Consider the following 25,489-nt stretch of genomic DNA (forward strand, 5'->3'; position numbering starts at 1 on the left):
CTGTTGTGATAAAAAAATAAATAAAAATATACACACAAAGGCCTTAGTTATTTGAATTAGCAAAGACTATAATGCAAGTGTGTTCAATATATTTCAATAAATGAGTTCTTAAAAATATGAATGAAGAATGAGAATATTTGAACATAAATAAAAAGTATGCTCTAGAAGTGAAAAATATGTAATTAATACTAAAAACTCAGAGATGAAGTTGTTAACAAATTAGGCAGAACTGATCAAATAAAGTCATCTGCATGATAGGGAAAAATAAATGATCCAGAATGCTTCACAGAGTGACAAAGATAAAAAAATAAATCTAAAAGCAACTTTAAGATAGAATTTAAAGTGAGAACAGTTAGCAAACAACTAATCAGAGTTTCAAAAACAGAAAAGATAGGATGGAACAAAATTTTCCAACACCTATAAAAGAGAACTATCCACAGATTTAAGTTTAATAAACTACAAACAGAATAAATAAAAAACTAACCCACACCATGTAAAAACTGAAGAACACTCCCTTTCCCTGGCCCAAAAGGGGAGTCTTAGAAGTAGTAGACTGACAATTGACTTCTTATCAGCAATATTAAATGGCAGATGCTAGAGAAATTTTATTTTCAAAGTGAAGAGAGAATATAACTGTGCATTTAGAATTCAGGACCCAATGAAAATGTCTTTCAGAAACAGGAGTGAAATGAACACTTTTTCAGACCATCACTGAAAGAGTTTGACAAAAAGAAGATACTCATGGAAAGTTCTAAACTGTGTACTTGAAGTGAAAAGAATAGGATTCCAGATAGAAGATGTAATATTTAGGAAGAAATGGAAAAGCAAAGAAAGCATGAAATGTGTGAATAACTCTATATAACACAATAATCTTATGATTGTGTGTGATTAAAAAAAAGATAAAATATCCAACCACAATAACATATAAATTGGAAAGGGAGTAACTGGAATTAAATTTTTTAAGACTCTAAATAATGATCAGGATGGCGGGGACATTGACATTTTTAGTATATATGTTATGTTAAAATTTCTAAGGTAACTTTTATTTAATAAAATATAATGTACGTCTCAATTATACTAGGGACACATGGTGCTAGGAAAATCCATCCAAAATAATATTTTGAAACAGAAACATAAATATAGAAAGAAAAGGACAAAGGAAAACCAAAATGAAATGATAGGTGGTAAATCTATTATATCTGTAATTACAACAAATGTAATTCAATCTTGGGAACAAACAAGGTTAATCACACTGAATAGAATGCTCTCTACTGTATAAAATATCATCACTAGAAGTAGGAAAGTGATTGAAAATGTAAGTCAACATTTGTTTATATTTTATTTATAACTCATTTATTCCAAGGTAGAATTTTACCTTACTGTTTGTATGTGTGTGTGTGTGTGTGTGTGTGTGTGTTTTAGGGGGGGTGTAGGGAGGGGAGTAGGGGAGGATATAATATTAAAAAATATATAAAAATTATTAGAAGTGAATCCTGATGCATTCTGTGTGGCCAAGAAGAATGAGTTTGAAAGGAAACTATTAGCCCAAAATGTCATTAGTTAACTTAAGCATGAATAAAGCAAAACAGCTATGTGGTATTTTTTTAAAATAAATTATTATGAATATAACCTGCACTTTTTGCTTAAAAGTAAGAGAAAATTCATAGAAATATTTTATAAAAATAAAAAATAATAAAATTTACAAATCCATTCTATCACTTTTTAGATAGTAATAAAGGAACGTCTAACAAACATTGTTAAATTATGCCTAAAAATTAACACTGATGCATAATGCAAATTCTTAACAAATCAAATTTATGAAAGAATCAATGTCATTTTACTTATTCCATCAGCTTCTTTATAGTCAAAAACTTATACTGGGTTCCTGACAGTTATTATTATATGGAAGAGCTGATTGTGAAATATTTGATTCACTGACTTTTGTGAATTTCTCTCAGCAAAATCAGGAAAGTATGTCTAGGGTTATTTCAAAAGAATAAAACTTAGAAACGAATATTATAATTATACTTGCTGTAGTTACATATTTTTAATGAAAGCTAAGACACAGGAAATCACTTGCACTTTTCTAAGACCTCATGTGGAAATTTTAATGCACACAGGTGCCTAACATTAAGAGAAAATCACCAAATAATTGCCTGGATCATACAGGGGAGTAGGTGAGACCATTAATTTTCTAGCAGTCTAAATAGCTGTTCCCCTCTGTTGCATAAATGAATACTATGGATGCAGAAATATTAGTGAAATAATTAATGATGTCCTAAGAACTTCCAAAGCCCATTAAAGTCCAATAAGCTAACTTTAACTTGAGCTTCTCAATTAAACTCCATTTTTACATTTAACAGCACTAATGGCTTACTTTTCCTTAATGTATAGTGAAAGTATTTTAGAATGTTGGTGTAAAAAAAGTCAAATCTAATATTTTCACTAACTAATGTCAGTAGGCCAAACTGTGCTTGCAAAAGGCAAAAAGAACTTAAACTACTTTAAGTTGACTCTTGTGTTTTTAAGAAACAGAAAGAGACTTTCATTTTAAAGCCATTAAAGACAATATATCCAATATATGATAAAATATAAATAAGGAAAACGTCGGATAGATTGACCTATCTGTAAAGCTATTCAAGACTTTTGCAAAAATAAAAACAAAAAAGAGAGGAAAGTAACAGTTTAAATAATAAAGTTTAGTGTTTGATTTTTTCACAAGAATATCAAAAAAGGTATTACATTACAATATTAATAATTTCTAATTTCAATATGCCCTTTAGTATTTGCATAGTTAAGTGAAATTCTGATATAATTAAGAAATACTCTAATCAGCAAAATACAACTTTATGTAAAAACAATAATTTAATAATGGCATGTAGAGACATGAAACATAATTGAATAGTAAAGACCTTTACAGGGGTTTATTATTTTATTACAGTTAGAATTTGCCAAAATTAAAAAAAAAATAGAATAAAGTTTACTCATAATTTAAAAAGTAGTTTCATACATCATGGGGGTAATATCTATTTGAAAATTAAGGAAAGAAACTAAACGAAGAAAGCAAAATATTTATTTTATTATTTTTAAAATTTATACAATGTGTTACAGAAAGCATGGGAGTTCAAAGTAAGAAAGACTTGCATTATATAAGTGATATTTGTTTAAAGTTTATTTTCCTTTTCTTGTAAAATATTTTAGAAAATAAAAATTAACTCAAATACTAATTGTTCTTTTCCTCATTATTGCTAATATAATCACTAGTCATATATTGTTCAATGAACTTTGAAATTATTTATTCTCATTTTTATTCATGTGAAAAATATATGAATCGTGCTCTATTCAGCAGACATAGTAACAATAGAAAACCATGTACAATTTGAGACCTCTATTAAAAGAGGAAGCTAGTTTTCAATGTTGATTTTAATAAAAAAATGTTACAGGATTTTACTAGAAGCTTACTTATTATTAAAATGTTTAAGAAATTTATACTTTGCAATAATTCTGTAGTTTTAAATCCTAAATCTTTCTGCATTAAAAGCAAATTAGATTAGATTACATACTACTTATTTTTATTTTTAATTCCCCTGTTCTTATATTACATTCAGTCAATCCAAGCCTTTTTTTTTTTTTTTTTTTTTTTTTTTTTTCTCTTCTCAGCTCCCACCATCTCATCTGTTTTCTGGCTTCTGTATTTGTTCCTCATTTTGTATTCCCTTTCCCTGGTAAGGAAGGGCGTCACCATCTATGGATTGAACTGAGTTAAAAAAATCTCATTATTCTCTTCAATTGTTTTATCTCACCCCTTGTTCCATGCTTCCAGTCCATCAGTAAGCTTTCCTACTGCTACAGTATTTCCCAGCTCAGCTGACACTGTTCAACTTCAGACTCTCATGCCTCATTCCTTTACTCCAGCAAAGGCTTTAAAACATTAGCTCCCTTTTGCCAGGAGACAAATGTTCAGACAAGTCCATTATTCTCAATGCGATCCCAGTTTACCATTACAATCTTGAACTATATTTACTTTATTTCTATTTCCCTAAACACATTAGCTAGTTTTTATTTTTTCCTCCGAACAATCTACTTTCTTTCGTGATTATCATCCTTTGTACACATGGATTCTTCTACCTTAAAATGTTCCTTGTCTGCTGGCCGAGTGATGTTCATTCCTGAATTATACTCATACAGAGAGAGAGAGAGAGAGAGAGAGAGAGAGAGAGAGAGAGAGAGAGAGAGAGAGAGAGAGAGAGAGAGAGAGAAAGGGAAATATATATATATATATAATATGTATATTATTTAATATGTATACATATGTGTATATGTATATATATATGCACTCAAATCTCAGTTTAAATGACTACTTTTCTGAAGCTGTCCTGACTCCTCTAGGAAGAGCCACTTCCACCTATCTGCTTTCAGTAACATATTTTACATATTTTTTTACTATAGCATTTATCTTGGCATATTATAATATTTATATGTCTCAACTGCACACACACATCCTGTTTTTTACTGTAGTATCATGCCCAGGAAGTGGTAATATAATGTTTGGCTTAGATCGAGTAGAAGAATTATCAGAATCAATATTTAGAAGAGACAGATGTGAGGTAAATTCTACCACTCATCAGCTATATGAGCGTGGGCAATTAACTCTCTAGGGTGTAGTCCCTCACCTGTAAAATGAGGAAAATAAGACATGCTGAATAGAGTGGCTGGGAATATTCACTGGGGTGTAAAATGCAGTACTTGGCACAAAGTAAACAATTGAGAGTAATTATCATTGTGATTGTACTGTTGCCATCTTTTCTATGAATACTTTGGAGCTGTTTAGCTTATCATGTATTACACAGTTAAAGATGGTTATCACTTTCTATCTTTTGTACCTGACTGTAAATTCATTGGGAGAAGGACTATTTTCTAATTCATCTTCGTATCTCCTAATCTTAAGTGGCCAGTGCCTGCATGTAAAATGTAGCTAGGAAATATTTGTTGAAAGAGTCAATCTGCCACTGAGAAAGTATATTTATTAATCTTTTTAATGTATGTTATACTTTTTTACTGATAGCATAGTGAAAGTATCTCAATACATAATTTTGTTATGTTGCTGTAATATCATGGTTATCAAAGATTAAACTGATAATTTTGAAATATTTTAACAAGAAACTGCTGGGATATTTAAGAATACAAATCAAATAGCTATTATGTGTTACATATAATGGAGATTGCACAGTTTAATTGACAAGTGTTTTAGAATTATATGGCCATGGATTTAACCCATGGCTCCACAACTTAAAACAGAGAATGTGATTTTATTTTAATATATTTAACTAAACAGGTTATTTAACCTAGGATAAACTGTTAAATATTTAAGACCACAAGGTTTGTGAAGCAGGGTTCATCTTCATTTTAAATTTTATTATTCTTAATTTTCTCATCTTTTATATTTTTTGTCATTGGGTTTCAGATTGACTAGTAAAATCTATTTGAAAAATACAAATGTAAAGTAGAATGTATAACATGTTTTTTTTAAATCCCCTTGAACATAAACTTTTTTAAAGATTATTTTTGTTCCCATTATAAGATAATTTAACTCAGAATTTCTTTTCATTTGTAGATGAATTTGTACCACCTTGCTCTATAAAGAGATAAGTATCTGTCCATTTAAACATCCTCACATTTTTACAATTTTAAAGTATACTATTAATGTTAAAAGATAAATAATGCATCATTTTTTATCATCACAAAAAGTCTAGAACATGGATAATGTACAAGAAGCCGACTTGTCCCTCAATTTCTAAGTTTAATAGAAAATCAGGGGAAATGGATAGCAGGGCATTTGAAAATTAAATCTGAATGTTGAACTCTGTGCAGTCTTTCTGAAAATGTTTTATGGCCTATCTAATATGAGATTAACAAGCACACAAAGTTTTACTACAAGACAAACAAACAAAGAATCTTTATCATAGCTTTATTGAAAAAAAGTTCACATCAAAGGAATATATAAGTCAATTTAAAAACCTTTTACTTTAGAAAATAAATTGAGAACTTTCAAAACTGTACTGAATATAAATGTTACAATGAAATTAATGATCACCAAAAGAAAAGCTTTTAGTGTTGTTGAAGTGACATTAATTGTAAAGAAGGCTATATTTGCAGATTGGAATGGTACTATTTGCACATAGGAAAATAAAATCAGTATCTTTGAATATATATATATATATATATATATATATATGAATTGCAACATTATAATACAAACAACACATTCAACAAAAATTTGCTCTCTGTAATGTTCTTCATTTAAATTGGTGGTGTTTTAGAATTCTCTCTCTCTCTTTCTCTCTCTGTCTCTGTCTCTACACACACACACACACACACACATATGTGTGTGTGCATACGTATTTATATTTTTCTATTTTATAACAATGTATTTTATGTCTATATGTATCATCTAACAAGTTTAATACAAATAAATAGCTTTAACACAGAATTAGAATTCCTGTGAAATAGTATTTTGTTGGATAAAATTCTAAAAATAATTAGTCTAAAAACAATGTACTATAAAGCAGAGTGGCCAACATTACAATTCCATTTTGAGATGATATGGAAAAATATTAGTATTCTCTATTGCTAATTTTTAGGTATATTTTTAGTTTTTGAGAAGCATGGACAGAATGATAATAACTTATGAATACATAATTGCAAAGTTATTAAAATGTTTTTGTTTTTCCTTTTAAACATTTCTAAATCATTTCCATCTAATTATTCTTGCTCTGTTATTTGTAAAGATCAAAAATTGTAGCAACTTAATCAATAGTCTTTTTCTCCAGTTTTATTGAGAAATAATTGATATTACTGTATGAATTTAAAGCATATAGCATGATGGTTTGATTTACAAATATTGTGAAATGATTACCATAATAGGTTTAGTCAATAGTCTTGAATAATGTGTCTAATATATAAAGTATTTTATTACTTCTGCATATTAGAGAAATATCAGAAAATGCAAATTAACAAAGGATTATTAAAAACTCAATAATCATATCCATTTATAGTCATTATAAATATCTTTATAGATGTACTTTTATATCTAAAATGTATGTATAAAGCACACACACGCATATATATGTATATATATGTATATATATACATATATTTTCTATAACTAGGATAACACAGTGTTAGATAATCTTCATGGCTTCAAAATCTACTATTTTCAGTTATTAACTATGCATTAAAAATTTTGTTTATTTCAAACAAAAGAGAGTATATGTCTATTTCAAATGAAACACAATATTAAGAGTAGGATTTAAAAATTGTAATAATCAAGTAAAATTATTTTTAAAAATAAAGTTTCAAAAGGATACATACAAATCTATAAATTGTTGCAAAACCACTCCCCCCAAAAAACAAATTACCAATACTTGAAAGACAGTTACTAGGTAACATTTGTATTTAATAAAATTATGAGTGTTTGTTTATTTTGGCAAAAAAAACCCAGCACTGGCCAACCTGTCTTTCACCTAATTGCCCTTGGTCAACCTGCTTGAATCTAAATAGTTCTTCAGACAGTGAAGAACTGGCATGGACATTGATTGCAATGATTAAATGCAGGTTGAGTGTCAGCACTGAGAAAGAGTAATAAGTATAAGATTATATTCAAGAAAGGTCTGAGGAAACATAAGAGATAATCTGAGTATACCCAGTGTCTTGTATTGCGCTAAGAACCTTATGAGCAGAGTTACCATTTACTTTTCTTAACTCTGGTAGGTAGAAAAAACAAAAGTCATTCTGTAGATGTCAACCCTGAACCACAAAAGATTGTGCAAGTGACCCCAAACCACACCATTGGTGAGCAGACCCTATGATCTTTGACTCAAAAGCCCGTGCAGGCTTTTCCAATAAACTACTTATATTGAGAGAAGTATGAGATGGGATAAAGATTATTTCCAGGCTCCTTACTTCACAGAGAGATGACACCTGTACTGAAATGATAGATTTCATTAAAAATAGCAATTTAATATTTATCATTTTTCTCTCCTTCTGTGTAGATACTATCAGAGTCCAGTAGGAATTAAATTAAGGCAAGTAGCTTCATCTCTCCATCTCTCTTTTAGGACAAAGCTGAACACCAATGCTGACAGGGAGCAGAGTTGTTTATATACTTATCTTAGTGGTGCTGCTCCATCACATGACATATTGAAAGATAATTCAATGTTTTAATTGCATGTAGTGATAATCAAATAAATGTAGGTGAAATTACACATTTTCATTGTGTTCTTTTCCTTTTCTCATTAGTTATTCCTAATTTTCATTTACGATTATTAACATAACATTACATTAATATTCTCAGGAGGTGCCAGAAAAGATTATGTGTCATGCTGTGATTCATTAAAGCCAAAGAAAGAACTGCTTCCTTTTTCAACTTTTTAACAGATAATTCATTTTATAACCTTGAAAGATATATTTTCTTCTGTTCAGAACTTTCTATTATTACTTTTTTTGTGTTTATTTGAAAAATGGGACTTTTTACCATGTCTATCTACAAGAGGGGAATTTAACATTCCTAAATTGCTAGCCTTTTCCAGTCCGAGATTACTTTTATTGATAGCTTTAGTACAATTATTTCTGAAAAAAACTATTTAAGAAATTTCACTGACTTGTTAATTATTTTTAATGTTATTTAAAAGAACTTCAAGATTTTTTCCACTTCTTAGACACATATTAATTATTAGAAGATAACCTCATTAAATTTTATATTTTCTTATGTTATATAGTATAATCAAGATAATAAACCCAATATACCCTTTTTAAAAAATATTCTTTTTAAAATTGTTCTCTGGATATATTGATGCTGGTAATATCTGAAGGCTGAAATTTCTTCTGGCTGTGCTGTTAAGGTTTGTTTTTCAGAATTTCACACCTGTATATGTAGAGATTATTTTTTTCTTAAATTTGTTTTGGCTTCCTGAAAGGGAAATACCAAACCATCAATAATTATTTGCAAAGAAAATATGTGCAAAATACTCATAACACAGTGTTAAGATAATACCTTCTATTTAAAACATATCGATATGTCTCATAAATATCAATATGATCATTGCTGATATAAGAGAACTATGACATTTAAAATACGGAAGTTGAAATAGTTATATTGATTATTTCTCAATGAGATAGTAATATTTTTGTAAAAAAGGTACACCCCAGTGTATTTCAGAGGTAGAATTTGCCTAGGCATTACATAATGGAAGAAACTGTTCTTATATTAACTTTCAGCTTATTAAAATATTCCTTACTCTATTATTAAGATAAGAAGAAATATTATACTGTATATTGATGCTAAAGGTGAGTTCTAGAAAGATAGGTCCTCTATTTGGTTTCAAGGGCAATGATAAAATATCTACGCCTTCAATAGAATTGTATTTTTAATACCATATGTGCACTGTGTATGCTGAATTAGAACATTTTGAGCCTGAGATTGCTATTATTTTATAGGTAAAAATAACTATTTAGATAAAGTAACTAGCAATGACTGTGAACATTTATTGAGAGATTTTAGGGAGCCAGGCACTGTGCTCAGTGCTTCATATGCATTTTTTTCATTTATAAGAAATTGGTTAGATATTATTGTCATCACTTGCAAACCTGGTGTTCATAGAATTTAACAGAAGATGTCCAAGGTTATCCAGTCTAGTAGTGGCTAAAAGTTAAAAATCCAGGTTTGTCTTCTTCATTATGTTTTGGAAAAGAGGACTACACAGATTTAAATATTAAAACTTTGTTTTTACAGCCTTCGTGCTTTTCATTCATGATCCTTATTTTTCATGATCTTAGGATTTAGCATATTCATAAAATTTGATTACCTTTAATCAATATTGACTTAAATGAAAAGTTCTCTACTTCCCTTAATAATTTCTGTTATGACAGAAGGAAAAAGAGCTACCATTCATTTCCTGCCTACAGGTGTTCCATTTGTTTGTTTGTTTGTTTATTTTTGCATCTTTGGTCTTAGTCTCATCTCCCAATCTAATTTTAGCCCTCACCCAAAATAGAAAACCTGCAAAGAGCCTCTCCCTCAAAACGGTTGTCTCAGTATCACTGGGCCTTTCGTGCTTGGATTTACCGTAATCTCCATTGAGTGTGCTCTGCACTCACCTCCAGGACTTTCTGGGTCTGAAAGGCACACTGTTCTTTTCCTGTGACACCTGTTCTCGGCTGAGTGCCTGAATCCTTCTTCCACCCGGCTCATCTAAGACGTCAGTGTGTTCCCTTGAACTTTAGATGAATCACTTACCCAGTTTAGATTATTCACTTACCCAGTTTAGATTCCTCATGAATGCCCTCAAGCATAAAACAGCAGAAAGGCCTCTCTGCCTGTGCTCATGTGTCCTGCAAGACTTAATCTTTTCTGACCTGTGGACATGATTACACAATTTTCAGGTGAAAACCCCATCTCTCTGGTTTACAGTTCTCCATTCTGAAACCTGATAAACCTGCATACTTGCTCATCCTAACTTTCATGCCCTCTACCAACCCCATCTTCCAGATCCAACCTACCATACTTGATTACTGTCATCTGTCACTGCCTCCAATAACGTAGTGCTCCATCTTCCCAGAACATTCTTTCCTGCTAGATAATCATAACAAAAGTATGTGGCATTGTCTCACCAAGCATTAAACATAGATCATTCCTTAACATTAACTAAACAGGACACTGACAGAAAAATATGATTTCCTCCACTTTAAAATCACCAGAAAGCCGAAGAACCTTCTATTTGTTTCTATGAATCTAGAGCTTTATAAACATTTTTAAATTTTTATTTTTATTTTTCAAATTAAATCTGTAGAAGTAACTAGCATCTAGATGAAGAAAGAACATTTTTAGTCCCCTCTCCAAAATTAACAGCTATTCTGATTGGATTAGTTTTGCCTATTATTTGAACTTTATATAAATGGACTTAGAATATTTGTATTTTTTTTTCTAAAATCATTTGCTCACATTATATTTCTAGGACCCACCATGTCATTGCATGTAGCAATAATGTATTCATTTTCATTGCTATACAGAATTACATTATACAAATATGTATCCTATGCACTGTTAATGAACATTTAGGTGTTTTTTAGCTTTTTGACATCCCAAACAGTATATATATCTACAAATAGTGGATTTCATTGTACATATATTTTATGAGTTTATGACTACATTTCTGTTGGGTAAATACTTAGGAGTAGAAATTCTGAGTAAAGAGTCATGCATATGTTCACCCTTAACAGATGTTGTCAAACTATTTTCCAAAATGTGATACTGATTTATATCCCATCAGCAATATCTCAGAACTCCCATTGATTCGAGTGTGGTTTTGTCTGTCTTTTTTATTTTAACCCTTCTGATGAACCTGTAGTGGTTTATTGTGGTTAAATTTGCAATTCCTTAGCAGTTAATAAATTTGAATGCTTCGTATATTTTTGGCCAATTTTTATAGCCTTATTCACTGTCTATTCCAGTCTTATCCCTGTCTTTTTATCTTGGGCTTTTTATTTATTTATTTATTTATTTATTTATTTATTTATTTATTTATTTATTTATTCTCATCAGTGTGTTAGAGTTCTTTATATCCTCTGGAGATCTTTGCTTTTTATATTGTAGCATATCTTGGGGTCTACTGGCTTCAGGTGGTAATAAAGTGTTTCAAATTACTATAAGTCCCATTGACTTTGTTTTTTTATATATTACTGGATCATAAAAGGCCATGACCATCTAGGAAAAAAAAAATACTGGGAACAAATAAAATGAAACAAACACAAAAGAAGTATACGTTTACAAAAATTAGTGTAGGTACCATATCAAGTTTCAGGATCTACTTGATGGACATCTCTACTTTAGAGTTTTATTATTCTTATCATTAAAATGCATTTTTGTGAAACAAGACATTTTTGTGCCTGGTTTTGAAAAAAAGTCTCTTTGAAGTTTTCAGATATACAGTGACTCATGAACTAACTAATATGAATTATATTCTCATTATATACATAATCTTGCTCCAGGCTTGCTGATTATATTAATGTAAATTAATTAGAGCTACAAGGTAGAGTCACCCATTGTTTATGACTTATTTGGAATTAAATTTTCTTCATAATACATTTAAAAAATCTAGCTCTTTATTCTTCTTATTGGCAATATTAATAGGCAGTTCAAAATGTATTTAGAGAAGTATGAATAAAAACTTTTTAAAAAGTTCATTTTATTATATTATTATTATTATTTTTTTTTTTATGAGGGCACAGCTCACAGTGGTCCATGCAGGGATCGAACTGGAGACCTTAGTGTTATCAGCACCACACTCTAACCAATGAGCTAAATGGCTACCCCCCCCCCCATTTTAATTCTTATTTGCCTGAAATATCTTTGGGATTGTTTCTTGCAAAGCAGTCCTCAGTTTCAGAAAAATCCTTAGATTTTTAAAATAAGTGTCAATATTCCAGACAGATCCCTCCCAGATGATGGAGGATATAGTCCTTGTAACATAATATAGGAGCATAAACACAATCAGCATTGCTCTGCAAAATATAAAATCTACTACAAAAAGTGGAAGCTTGACTCAGAAAATAATATTGCACATTGATACCCTGGATGGTTACATATTTAATCATCTGAAAGACATGCAGGCATTAAATAAATTTCCAATCCCACTAAAGTGTGATCAGATTCTGGATTATATGAATCACCAACAAATTTAGGAAAGGAAAAATGATGTGGCCATTCACCGAATGAACTAGTTTTTCTTAAGTATCATGTCCAATGGCTTAAAATCCATAAAAAGTCCTCAAATGTTCTACTTTTGAGAAAGTTTCCAGTTGTGTGAGCCACTTTTCATCTACTTTTGAGGATCTAAACTTTCCTCATTCTCCAGACACACACAGCCTGGAAAAAAAGAAAAGTCCCATTTCTATTTTTAGTAGTAAAAATTAAGGCATTGTGTAGAGCATATACAATATATTATATATGTTGGATTGAGGTTTGCAAAACAAGTTGTTTACTAGTAGGGATGCGAGCCAGAAATATGGCTGCACATGTGTGAGACTGATAAGAGTGAAGTGAAAAACATGCTTTTGTGTGAAACTGAGCATAACAAAATTGAGTAATAGACATGTTCACCAGAACAACTTCTGGTTATCACCAAAAAGGTAATCAACTCCTGGCAAACAACTTTGATTATCACCTAATTGGTAAATAAGTCCAAGGAAAAGAGGATAAAGACAGAACTACAGAGCAATGCTCTGAGTGGTCTGACTGGGCACTCACGCTAAGACCCTCTGTCAGGCTCTGAGCGAGACACTCCAGAATGATTTTCTGGGATGTTCCTCTGGGTAATCTGACAGTCCTCTGCGAGTGGCAACCTGGGATACTCCAGGACTCTCTGAAGTTCTTCCTTGCGAGACCAACTTGCTTCAAACCCATTGTGGGCCCAGTCATCTCTCCCAGACCAGGGACCTTCTCCATCTCAATTGACTCTGGGACTTGGTTCGTTATTAAATTCTATTCTATTCTATATAACCTTCTGTGCTTACCAGAGCATTGGCCTCTGGAGGGATATTTGTTCCCAAATAAAGCTGTGTTACTCACTCTATCTGAACCTGTGTATCAGGACTTTGTTCCCCACTCATGTCACGAGTACCACACAGGGACATAGGGCCCTGCCAAGGGGTTAATGTCCCCTTGACTTTCAGGAAGAGACTGAAATGTGGCAACTGCCCTTCCAGGCACTGGCAACAGGCATTCTTAATTAAATTATATACAAACCAATAAATGTAAATTCAATTACTCCTACATGAATGAAATGGTTCCAGATTTCCCTTCTGTGACAATCAAAAGAGTGATTTGTATAGAGAAGAGTAAGATCAAGAGTAAAACCTAAAGGTACTGAATTATTTTATCTGAATACTTCATTGTACTTACAAAAATAGACTTGGTCTTGTCTGCTGAAACTAACAACAATAAAACTATAATTCTGTACTTTTTCAGAACAATAAAGACAAATGTTATGTATCAGAAACTGGCAATGATACTTCACAGCTGTCAACTTGTACACGGGGAAAATGTAGGCTTAAACATGTATAGACTCTTAGAAACAGATTATTTAGTAATCATCTATTTGCACCTAACCAACAGAATTCCAACATAGACATGAGGTCTTTTATACAAATACATAATATATAATAATATAAATATAGTTAAAGGGAAAGAAGGAAGAGACTAAAGTGGAAACTAGAGAGAAAGTTAGGGACTAAAGTGGAAACCAGAGAGAAAGTTATCATGATATCAGTGCATTGCATTCATCTGGCTAAAGGTGAATCAAATATTTGACCGTGAGGCTCCAGCAGACCAAGAGGAACATGTTATTAACTACAACATAATCTATGACCATATAACAAATACATTAGTTGTTAAGAAAAAAAATCTTGACATTTGGTTTCTCCAGTGGGGTTAAATAATGCAAAAGTATGATAGATATATAATATTCATAAAGATATCATCAATCTAAGCTCTTAATTTTGACAAGAGGGCAAATTACTAGGGAAATGATAGGCCATGTTACTCTTAATGAAATCAGGCCCAAGAGAGTAATTGAAAGAATATTTTACTCATCTAAAAAAAAAAACGAAAAAAAAAACATTCAGGTATTACATGGAAAATCTTGATTAAACAGGTTAAGAGGCATGACTATGTGTTAAATAAATGAATAAATCATATTTGAAATGAACAAATTTGAGATGCTAAGCATAAAATATCGACAATGTTATTAAGTTTGTGAGGAAACATAGCACCTGCTTAGATGAAATTTGAATTTGAGTACAGAACATAGACAGAGATAATTCAGTTATAAGGTCAAAACCAAGAAGACAATGAACCCAGAGCCACCTACATGTATTTACTTGTTCAAGGTACAAACCATAAGAAGTCAGATAGCATGGCAGTCATGAAGGAAACCAAGGTTAGTAAGAGCTCCTAAGAGATACCACTCTCTTGAAACAAAGAGAAGTGTTTATATATACCTACGTGTTCCATAGTAGGCAAAAGAGAATCAAAAGTAGTGTTTTATGAGACCTTCATTCAGACTGGTACATAGTAGTCTATCATTCAGATGTAACAAAATTTATCAATCATTTTTCATTAGCAAAGGACAGTTCGGTGAGTAATATTCAATGAATAGCCTTCCCCCACAGAAGGGTAGATAGGGATTTCCTGGGGGATTTTGAAGTGTACTTCCTTGCAGGCTGAGAAGGGGCAGTATGGCCCCCACAGTGAACATCACTGCCAAACCATTACATACTAATCAACTTAGAAGGAATGGATACCAATGAATAATAGCTTTGAAAAGAACAGTTTTCATGTTCTACAATATTAGTAATGCTTCTCCCAACGTGAGATTTTTCTTTTACTGTGCTAAAATGTACATCACATAACATTTACCACTTTAACCATTTTAAGTGTACAATTCAGTTATGTTAAGCACATTAGTATTGTTCCGCAACCATCACCACCATTCATATCTAGAACTTTTCATCTTTCCAAGTTAAAACTCTGTGACCATTAGACAATAACTCCTCAATCCACCCTCCCTATAGCTCCTGGAAACCACCAGTCTATTTTCTGTCTCTGTGGACTTGACTAGGCTAGGAATCTCATGTGAGTAGAATCATACAGTATTTGTCCGTGTCTGGCTTATTTCACTTAGCATATCTTCAAGTTTTATCCATGGTCTAGCATTTGTCAAATTTATTTTTTTAAGACTGAATCATATTCCATTGTATGCATTTAACACATGTTGTTCACGAATTATCTGTGAATGGGCATATGGGTTCTTTTCACCTTTTAGCTATTGTGAATAATGATGTTATGAACATTGCTATACAAATACTTGTTTCAGTTCCTGCTTTTAATTCTTTTGGATATATACTAAGGACTATATTTTTAACTGATGTTAATTTTTGTATTAAAGACTGAAGAGAAAAATTACCATTTTATTTTCTTCTCCCGATCTTGCAATTGAAATGACTAATTGCGACCAATGGAAATCAATTTGTTGGATCCAGTCACAAGAGAGGTATCAGAATAAAAACATAGTAAATATAAGGGATATTCCCAAAATAATTATTTTGTTTAGTGTTCTTTTGGTACCATCCAAGAATGACTTTAACATGACATGAACATTCACACTTTTGGGCCAGAGGCTAAATCTCTACATGTTTGTATAAATTAAAACCTTTATTTGTTTGTTTGCTTATTTGTTTATGTGTAATTTGATGGAATGTTAGCGCTATAAAGGCAGAGGGGTGGTCTGTTTTTTTTCCCCTCTGTATTTTTAGCACATATTAGGAACACAATGTATATTTTCTAAAATTAACTTTCGACAGTCTCTAAGCATATCAGATGTGCCATTTCAGAGCATATATATACAACTTCTTTTACTATCACTTACACTGGATAATTGATTTCAATAATGCTCTCATTATGTTGTCTTTTCCCTATTTTTAATAATGCCCTTAATCCACTATTCATATTTAAAGCTAGTAAGTATAGTTATATTTATTGATATGTCAGTCTCATCTTTCTTAATCTACTCTATGTTTTCTCTTCACCTTCCTATACATAACACCAGTTTTTAAATTTAAAATTTATCATTATGCATTTCATGATGAACTAAGAAAAATAACATGTATGTGTGGGCAGATAAATTATTACATTACTCTGATGTTATATAGTATGTGGTATAAAAGTCTCTTTCAAAATCCTGGGCTCTACCCCTGTTTTTAAAATCATCTTTCCATCGAGCACCCGAGCTTGGCTGGCCCTGATTCAGTGCCGTTTCCAATGAGATTTCTGCTGTTCTAAGTATGAATTGAGAAGAACGATTTAACTCACTTTCACTCTGATTAAATTTGGAACAGTGAAGATTCCAGGTTTCAAGGCTAAAGGCAGCAATTGAAAACGTTCACCATTTAAAGATTTATTACTGCCATTCCCTCCTAAGGTACCTGCCTCTTATCACTTACACAAACACACTGCACTTTGTTCCATCCAGGTTTTTTCTCATTGTGTTTCCTCTGCTTAGACTCCTCCTCATCTAAGATTCACTGAAAAAAATCTATCCACCCTTCAGTGCCATACAAATTCTTCACTCTTTAGGAAACCATTTATATTCTTTCATCAGTTGAAGTGCCTCCTTCCTTTGGCAATTTATGCTTTCTTAATTGAATCAATTATTATAGCATATACTTACAAGGATACATTGCTAAACTTTCTATCTTTTTATCTCTATCTCTGTCTCCTCCAACTTATGTAGAATATTACATTGCATAAAATTGGTTTGCTGGAAAACACCCTTTTTCCTAGACAGAATAACCCACTGATAGGTTTGAAGGGAGGGATGTCCTGCAGAGTTCTCAGTAGTCTTAGAGAAACAATCAATCCCCTCATGTTTACTCATCACAAGAAATCCATGTATTTACTCTAAGATGTATCTCACTATCCAGTTAATTCTTCCCATGTAGATCTTTACATATCCTAATATGACTCAGTTTCCCACCTCACCTTTATCTCCACCACCAACATTTCCCCAGGACTCCCTGGAATTCATAGTCCATCATTTGGCTATATCTCTTAAATATTCAACCTTCCCTATGGATATTATTTTCTGATTCCTCCACCACCTCTCCCCCACACAAGACACTGCTTTCTTCAGCTGTCTCAAACAGTAGCTCCTATACTTTACATATTGCAGAGCCTAGGGGTGTATAGGTAGTATCTTTTTGTATCTGAATTGCTACTTCTAGAATATTATTCCATCTCCTTTGCCACCTCTACCAATTCCTCTGAAATAAATGCAATCATAAGATTATGTCACCCACTATATTCTCTTACCGCTGTCATCTACAGACCTCTTTAATTATCCCCTTCATTAATGGGATATTTTAACATTTGGCTTATTGTTTTGTTTTGTTTTTGTTTTTATTTTTTTCCACTACAATATACTTTTGGCGTCATTTGTAGTCATGTAAAAGTCCACAGGGGCATTCTATCAGAGTAGCCTGTGACAGTTGATCACTCCCTCTCTTTTGAATCTTGTTCATACGTGGTGCATGGATTCTGAGTTTTCCTTTGGATTCTTCATTTCTATTTTTTTGTCAATGAAAATGCCTCCTTCGTTGGAATCCACATGGCAATTTGTGCTTTCCTAACTGAATCAATTATTACAGCACATACTTAAACATTGATAAATTGCTAAACTTTGTATCTCTTTATCTCTATCTCTGTCTCTTCCAACTTATGTGGAATACCACATTGCATGAAATTTGTTTACTGGAAAATACCCTTTCCTTAGACTGAATAACCAACTGATAGTTTGAAGAGAGGAATGTATTCCTGCTACCTCATGACAGTGAATTCTCAGTATCCTTCCATGGATCCCTTTTCTGATCTCTAAGTGTTGAGTACCCAGGGGATAGTCTTTGGACTTTTCTATCAATACCTATTTTCTAGGTGATATCATCCTGGTGCATGATTTCTTTTCTGAATCTAAGTCAGCATTTGCAACTTCCTTGCTTAAGAACTATGTTTGCATATTGAAAAGGTGTCACCAAAGATGAACTCTTGATTCCTACCACTACCTTACTTGGGGGAGAGATGTTCAGAACAAAACCCTCAGTCATTTTTATTTTTTTTTAATTTTCTCTAATTTCCCCATATATGACTTATCAGCAAATCCTTTTGGCTGTATTTGTCTCCCTTAATACCATCCCCCCTGACTACTAGCATGATTCAAGCCACTATCGATTCTTGCCTGAAAAGCAAGGCATTAGGGTCTGCCTCTACTCTTGTCTGATAACACTGTTACTCACCATTCCCAACCCTGCACAGCATCCAGGATAATCCTTTTATATCGGATTATGTTACTCCTCTGGACAAAACCATTCAACACCTTTCTTTCTAAAACTTCTAAAATAAATCCCATATGGTAGTTCTGGATTACGTATCCAATCTCCTCTCAAACCAGTCTTTTTTGGTCACAGTGACTTCCAATCTCCCTCTACCTTCAGAGACTTTGGAATGATCAGAATACTCCTTACTTAGGAATCCACAAGCGTTTCTCTTGACCACATGAATTTGTATTAAATAGCTACTGATTTCCTTGATATACTGTTTGCTTTTTTCCCCTAGTTTGTATCATAGGATGGTAACTTTTTGTTTATTTAGTTGCTTTTTGACTTATTCTAGGTCCCATTTCTAGAACAATGAACACTTGAAGTACTCAAAAATATTTAGTGATTAAATGAATGAAATGAATCAATCAATGGAATCAAAATATTAAATAAGATAAAAATCAACGCTAAAGGATTGTTACTTGCAAATCATAATGTGAGATACGCGCACACACAAATGTGATCAAACTAAATTTATGGACTACTTTTAGTTACAACTTGTGATTCAGATCAGGAGTTAGTATTTGGCACCATGGAAGAGCTATTTTGCAATTACAACACACAAGCTCAATTTGTTTGGTTGGTTTTGCACTTTCTTAGGGTGTTTAAGGTTATAAAACTATATGTAAGAAGAGCCGTAATCATTGTCTTCCTGGTAAAAGGGAAAAAAAGGCAGTTGTTCACATGTGAGACTATAGGCCATCAATAGCTGGATTTACACAGGGAAATTTAAGTTTTATATGTGTATATTAGTAGCAATTTAAAAAATTGATTTATTAAAATACTTTCAAAAATAACTATAATTGAGAAAGCATAAAGCTCTAGCTTCTAAACTTTCCTCCCAAATGCAAGGTGATATTTATAAATTTATTTCTTAGTAATAAAACTATTGCAACTTTGTGTACTGCCAACCATTTAAAACATCTTTAATCTTAGTTCATAACATCTAATTAGGAAAAAATGGAAAATTATCAACTTTGGTCTTAGATTGGTTTTATTTAATTCTAAGTGGGTTTGCAAATTTTTCTGACATATCCAAATTTTTAAACTTTTAGTAAAGTACTAAAATTAGTAGTGGTGTTTTACATTCATATAGCTAGCATTTAGGATATTTAAAATTATTGCAGAAAAAATATTTTCAGAATTTATTATGCTATTTCTTTTATTAGAAAATGGCAACTTTATAATTTACCACTAGAAACTCCTGCATGAAAATCTTTGGAGTTACTCTGAATAAAACCTTTTAAGGGAATAAAATCCTACGAAGAAAACAACATTTTAATATCTTATTCAGTGTAAAACATCATAAATCATTTGTTCTTATTTTTGTCTTAAAAACAAAATTAAAAAATGCCCTTAGTATTCAACTCATACTTAATCTGTGTTTAGTTTGGCCAATTAAACTCATATATCTGTAAGTTTCAGATTTTGTTTAAACAGGAATAAATACTCAGCTAATACAAACCACATGGTTATTGTTTATCTGAAACATTTAAGCACTTTGCTTTTACTTTAGTTCTGTATTTTAATAAATTTGCTCATACCTTAACTCTTAGCACAGAAGTAAACATTCTTGCATCTTCAGATACACCCCCGATGTAGAATTTTTTCTGAAACACTGGGGGATGATCATTTTCATCCTGAATCTCAATATATACTTTTGCTGTATTACCTGGAGGATGAGAAATGATATATATTGGTGGTTATTCATTTCAAAATGCACTGGAGTAAATACTTACTGTACTTTCTTTTTTCTGAAACCATGGAAATCACTTTAAAACAGTTGTTTCAAAATGTATACCTAATAGGACAAAATCCAGAGGACACTGATATTTATAATGCTGTGTTTCCCCGAAAATAAGACCTATCTGGACAATCAGCTCTAATGTGCATTTTGGAGCAAAAATTAATATAAGACCCAGTATTATATATTATATTATATTATATTATATTATATTTATATTATATTATATTATTAAAGATCTGGTCTTATATTATAGCAAAATAAGACCGGGTCTTATATTAATTTTTGCTCCAAAAGACACATTAGAGCTGATTGTCCAGCTAGGTCTTATTTTCGGGGAAACAGGGTGTTAAGTTGTTGCTATTTCTTTCAATTACAATGTCCTGATAATTCATTTTATTTGATTTAATAGGTAATACAGTATTGTGTTCTAATGATTTTAATGAAATGACTCAACTGTTCATATTTACAAACACTTTACACACATTACCAATTACATAAAAGTGACACAGATATATAAACACTTTATAAAGTAATAAAAACTTCCATAAACTAAAATATATGTGTATAATTTATTCTTAAATATGAAACCAGCAATGGTATTCCCTTAGCTTACAATGTATTATAGTATATTTATTTAATATTAAAAGTAAGCAATGGGTGGGTGAGGTACTTATTTCCACAAAAGGAAAACACGTTTTATCCTTATTAAAGGCTATGTATCATTCACTGCAAAAGACAATGGTTGGAAATATGATTGCCATATAATTCATAAATGCTGTTTTTTTATAATTTAAACCATACTCAAAATATCATAAAGAATATATTTCATTATCTCTCCCCATGAATCATCACACCTTTAATAAGTGGAGCACTTGTCACTAGTCCAAGAATGAATCTTTACAAATAATCCGATGTATAAAAATAATTTACAAACCAGATAAAATGAGAAGTGGTTAATCATTTTGCAAAAAGTAGACTCAAATTATATAAGTATTCTGATGCATTCATTACTTAAGTGAACTTCTCTCATGCATTTCGGTTAGAATCAAACATACGACAATTGATCTACAAACTATCAGTGACATATTAACTGTGTTACTTTATCATATCCCTATATAACTAATTAACGCCAACCTACCAGCACAGTGGGTACATCATGCATGTACAATATATCTGTGCTGATTGAATAAATGAATGAGTAACCTGCACTGTGTTAATACAAATTAGAAACAGGCTGCCTTTTGCTTGCCCTGGAAAAGAGCAGACAAGAGAGTTAACTCAAGGTTTTATACCCATCCTGCTGCTATTCATTTAGTTCCCATCTTTATTGTCACTTTCACACCACTCCTGAACTGGGAGAGCTAGAATCAATGGGAAAAATGGGCTAGGTCTACAGCGAAGAGGGCTAATAGAAAATTATGCTTCTCTATCTTACAGTGCCAGGGCTCCAAACTGCACTCTGGTGAGTCACCAAAAATCAGAGTTCATCCAACATGAAACCCATTTTTATCTTAGTAACACACCATTTTAATTTCTGGGATTAAAAGTGCTAACAGCTCTACATTTAACATGTTCTTAATTTTTTTTTACATTTAATATTTTTAATGAAAAGTAATCCTAAACTATATCACCTTTCCAATTTGTTTATGCATTTTAATTAATGACCACATTAATGACCCCTATTTGCAACACTTGAAAAAGTAAAGGTTAATTTCAACTAACTGTAAAGGAATAGATTTATGCTTTGAAGCTTGTCTACTTTTCTCCTGGCACTTCAGAAAATTATGACAGAAGGTTAGGCCCAGGCATAAATGTATTATGCCATTAGGAACAATTTGTGCTTCAGTAAATCTTTTAAAAAGCTATTATTTCCTTAAGTATTGGGAAAACTAATGAATGAGTCAGTATTTTAATTTAAAGTAATAGTTATATGCCATATTAAATATTTTATGCATTTTATAAACTCCAGAGACACTACAGTAAAATAATTATTTAGTGTATCAATTTAGCAATTTAAAAAAATATCTGTAATTAACATGTATAGACACATTTAAATAAATATCTATTTACACTATTGATGTTCAATGATTGTAAATTTCATATAAAATAATGTTATCCAATTTCAACAACTGAACTAAAGTTTTTCAGCATTTTATTTTATAATATACTCATCTCACAAAAACATAATTATAAAATAACATGCTTCCATATCAGTTGTGCTGAAGTCGATATTTGTTATGAGACTGATACAAAATTTAACCATATGCAATTTAATGCTTTAAAGAAAGCATGGAATAAAAATTTTGATAGTATTTCCATGCCATAAGTTATAATATGAGAGCAAGTACAATTATGGAAGGATAATCATAGTACATACTTAAATATCTTTCTAGATTCTTTCTTTTAAATTTTCATCTGCCAGTTTTGGGCATCTTTAACTTTATATGCATAGAAATATATATATACAAGAGGGTGCCAAGAATGTATACACATTTTAAGAATGGAAAAATGTGTATTAAAATTGTAATACTCAATATATGTCAATAACACAATATGAATACAAGTCGCATTTGACTTGTGCAATTACAAGAGGATCTCACAGTGGTTACCATCAGCATCCAGACACTTCTGATTACGGCAAACTACTGTTTGAGCAACATTGACCAAAGTGTTAATGTCTCTTAAAATGTGTATACGTTTTTTTGGCATCCCCAGTATATATATATAGGTAATCCTCGTAGAACATGTTTGTTAGGTTTCTAAAAATGCTGTGTTATGTGAATCCGTGTTACACGAAACAAAGAACTAGTACAAATAATGGAGTTAGGTTCAAAAATTAAAAAAAAAAAAAAACACAACACAACATACTATTATATTTTTATAATTAAGAGAAATATATTTATTAAAGCCTATTTCACCAAAAATATAATATATCAATATCTATTAATAAATGTTTTCTTAATCAATATTACTAAGCACCATTAACCAAGGGCATTTTCTTTTTGATAAGATATCTTCATATTCTGAACTTAATACTCTACAAACAAAATGGATTTAAAATTCTAATAAATTTTAAAAGTCTGCAGTCAAATCTGATACGACATCCATGTTCGAATGAAAATTTTCAATGGAGATATCTTTTCCTCTTTAAAGCTCTTATTATGCTCCCTATTGTTTGGGGATTTGTCTAATTATCAAACCATGTTAGAGTGAAACCGTGTTCTAGGATGCCATGTTGTATGAGAGTTTTCCCCAATTCTCGAACCGTGTTAGAGCAAAACTGTGTTATAGAAGTGCCATGTTATACTGGGGTTACCTGTATATATTACTTCTATTCAACCTGCATTATATGTTAGGTTTTCTTCTTAACTTTTTAAATGTTTGCCTACATATTTAATTTGTGTAATTAAATGATATTGGAATTGAACCACGAATCTGTGCTGCTGAATTGTGTAATTTCTTATTCATCTGTCAGAAAAAGGAATGTAAAGAAAATACTATAAATATTTTACATGTACTCAGTATATTATGCTATCGGGTTCCATATACGCCTCATCCTGGTCTATTTTAATACCAAATAACTTTATAATATTCAATATGTCCATGTTGCTTTTATAAGTTTGAGTTTTGTGCAATCACAATTTTATTGAAATTAGAAAACAAAAGCACCACCACAGTGCAGTTATTAAAGTAATGCTTTTTTTACATCTATATGAACTATTTAAAAATATTTTCATTTTATTCATGCATTTGTCCAAATTCAAGATCATCTATATATATATATATTTTTCTCATTTTAATAGTTCCTTATTTCTTTTTAAAAGTTAAAGATTTTTAAAACAGCCAACTTCTTGATATGTTCTTTCTATGTTTACCTAACTTTCAATATTGGTAACTAACAATTATTGAACAGTATGTGGCAGATATTGTTTCAAGTTGTACAAAATATTCCAATTCCATGAGATGAAACTATTATAATTATTGTTATTTGTATTTTAACAGTAGAGTTAAATGAAATACAGAGAGATTAAGTAACTTGGCCCATGTTCCCTCTAGTACATGGTAGTGGCTGAGATGTGAACCCATTACTTGATGACACAACCCACACACTTGCATGTGCTTACTGTTGCTTCTACCTGTTTAGGACAGTGGCAAATTTGTGTACCTTAACAAGAGTAAAAAGAAGTTTTAGATTTATTTGCTAGCAACAGCTTAAAGATTACAATCATAAACACCTTGATTTTTTGAAATTATTCATAAGGAGTCTATTTACTTTGCCATCATCATCATCTCAAGGGTGCCTTCCCTGACACCTACCCAACAGTAGTCATTTTAATTCCATTAGTATTTTTATTTTCTGCACAGCCCTAACCACTGTCTGAAATTACTTTAGGTGAATGTTTATTATCTGACTTCTCAATTAGAATATGACATACTTGATAGCTTGTTCTATAGCATGTTGAATAGGTAAAATGATATATTAATTGGTTAATATATATTAATATTTCCCTTTGCTGTTGATGATTTCAGCCTAGTCACACCCCTTAGGGTAATAAATTTTATAAGTTTATAATTCACTGTGTGAAAAAGAATGCCCTTTTATTTGTCTTGAATCTACCTTTACCCATTTTAAAAAATGTCCTCTAGTTGTCAGGTGTTAGATTTGGTCACAAACAAAAGAATATCTTAAAAATATAGTACCTAAGGTAGAAAAGGAAGGGCAGGGGGACAATGGATGAACCTGGAGGGGACTGTGCTAAG

The 25,489-nt window shown here is 31.3% G+C and overlaps 1 protein-coding gene across 3 annotated transcripts in view; it reads right to left on the reverse strand.

The window, feature by feature from the left end:
- Positions 1-25,489, reverse strand: part of PCDH15 (protocadherin related 15) — an 822,425-nt gene that overhangs the window by 62,439 nt on the left and 734,497 nt on the right. For 2 of the 3 annotated variants that reach the window (XM_081075408.1, XM_081075407.1), the window contains exon 27: positions 20,526-20,653. In XM_081075408.1, coding sequence (XP_080931534.1) covers positions 20,526-20,653 — 128 coding nt within the window. Of the gene's footprint in view, positions 1-10,316; positions 10,414-20,525; positions 20,654-25,489 lie in introns of all 3 variants that reach the window. The other variant, XR_013995038.1, reaches the window with a different exon arrangement.

Source organism: Rhinolophus hipposideros, assembly GCF_964194185.1.
Source record: "Rhinolophus hipposideros genome assembly, chromosome: 15".
Classification (NCBI taxonomy): domain Eukaryota; kingdom Metazoa; phylum Chordata; class Mammalia; order Chiroptera; family Rhinolophidae; genus Rhinolophus; species Rhinolophus hipposideros.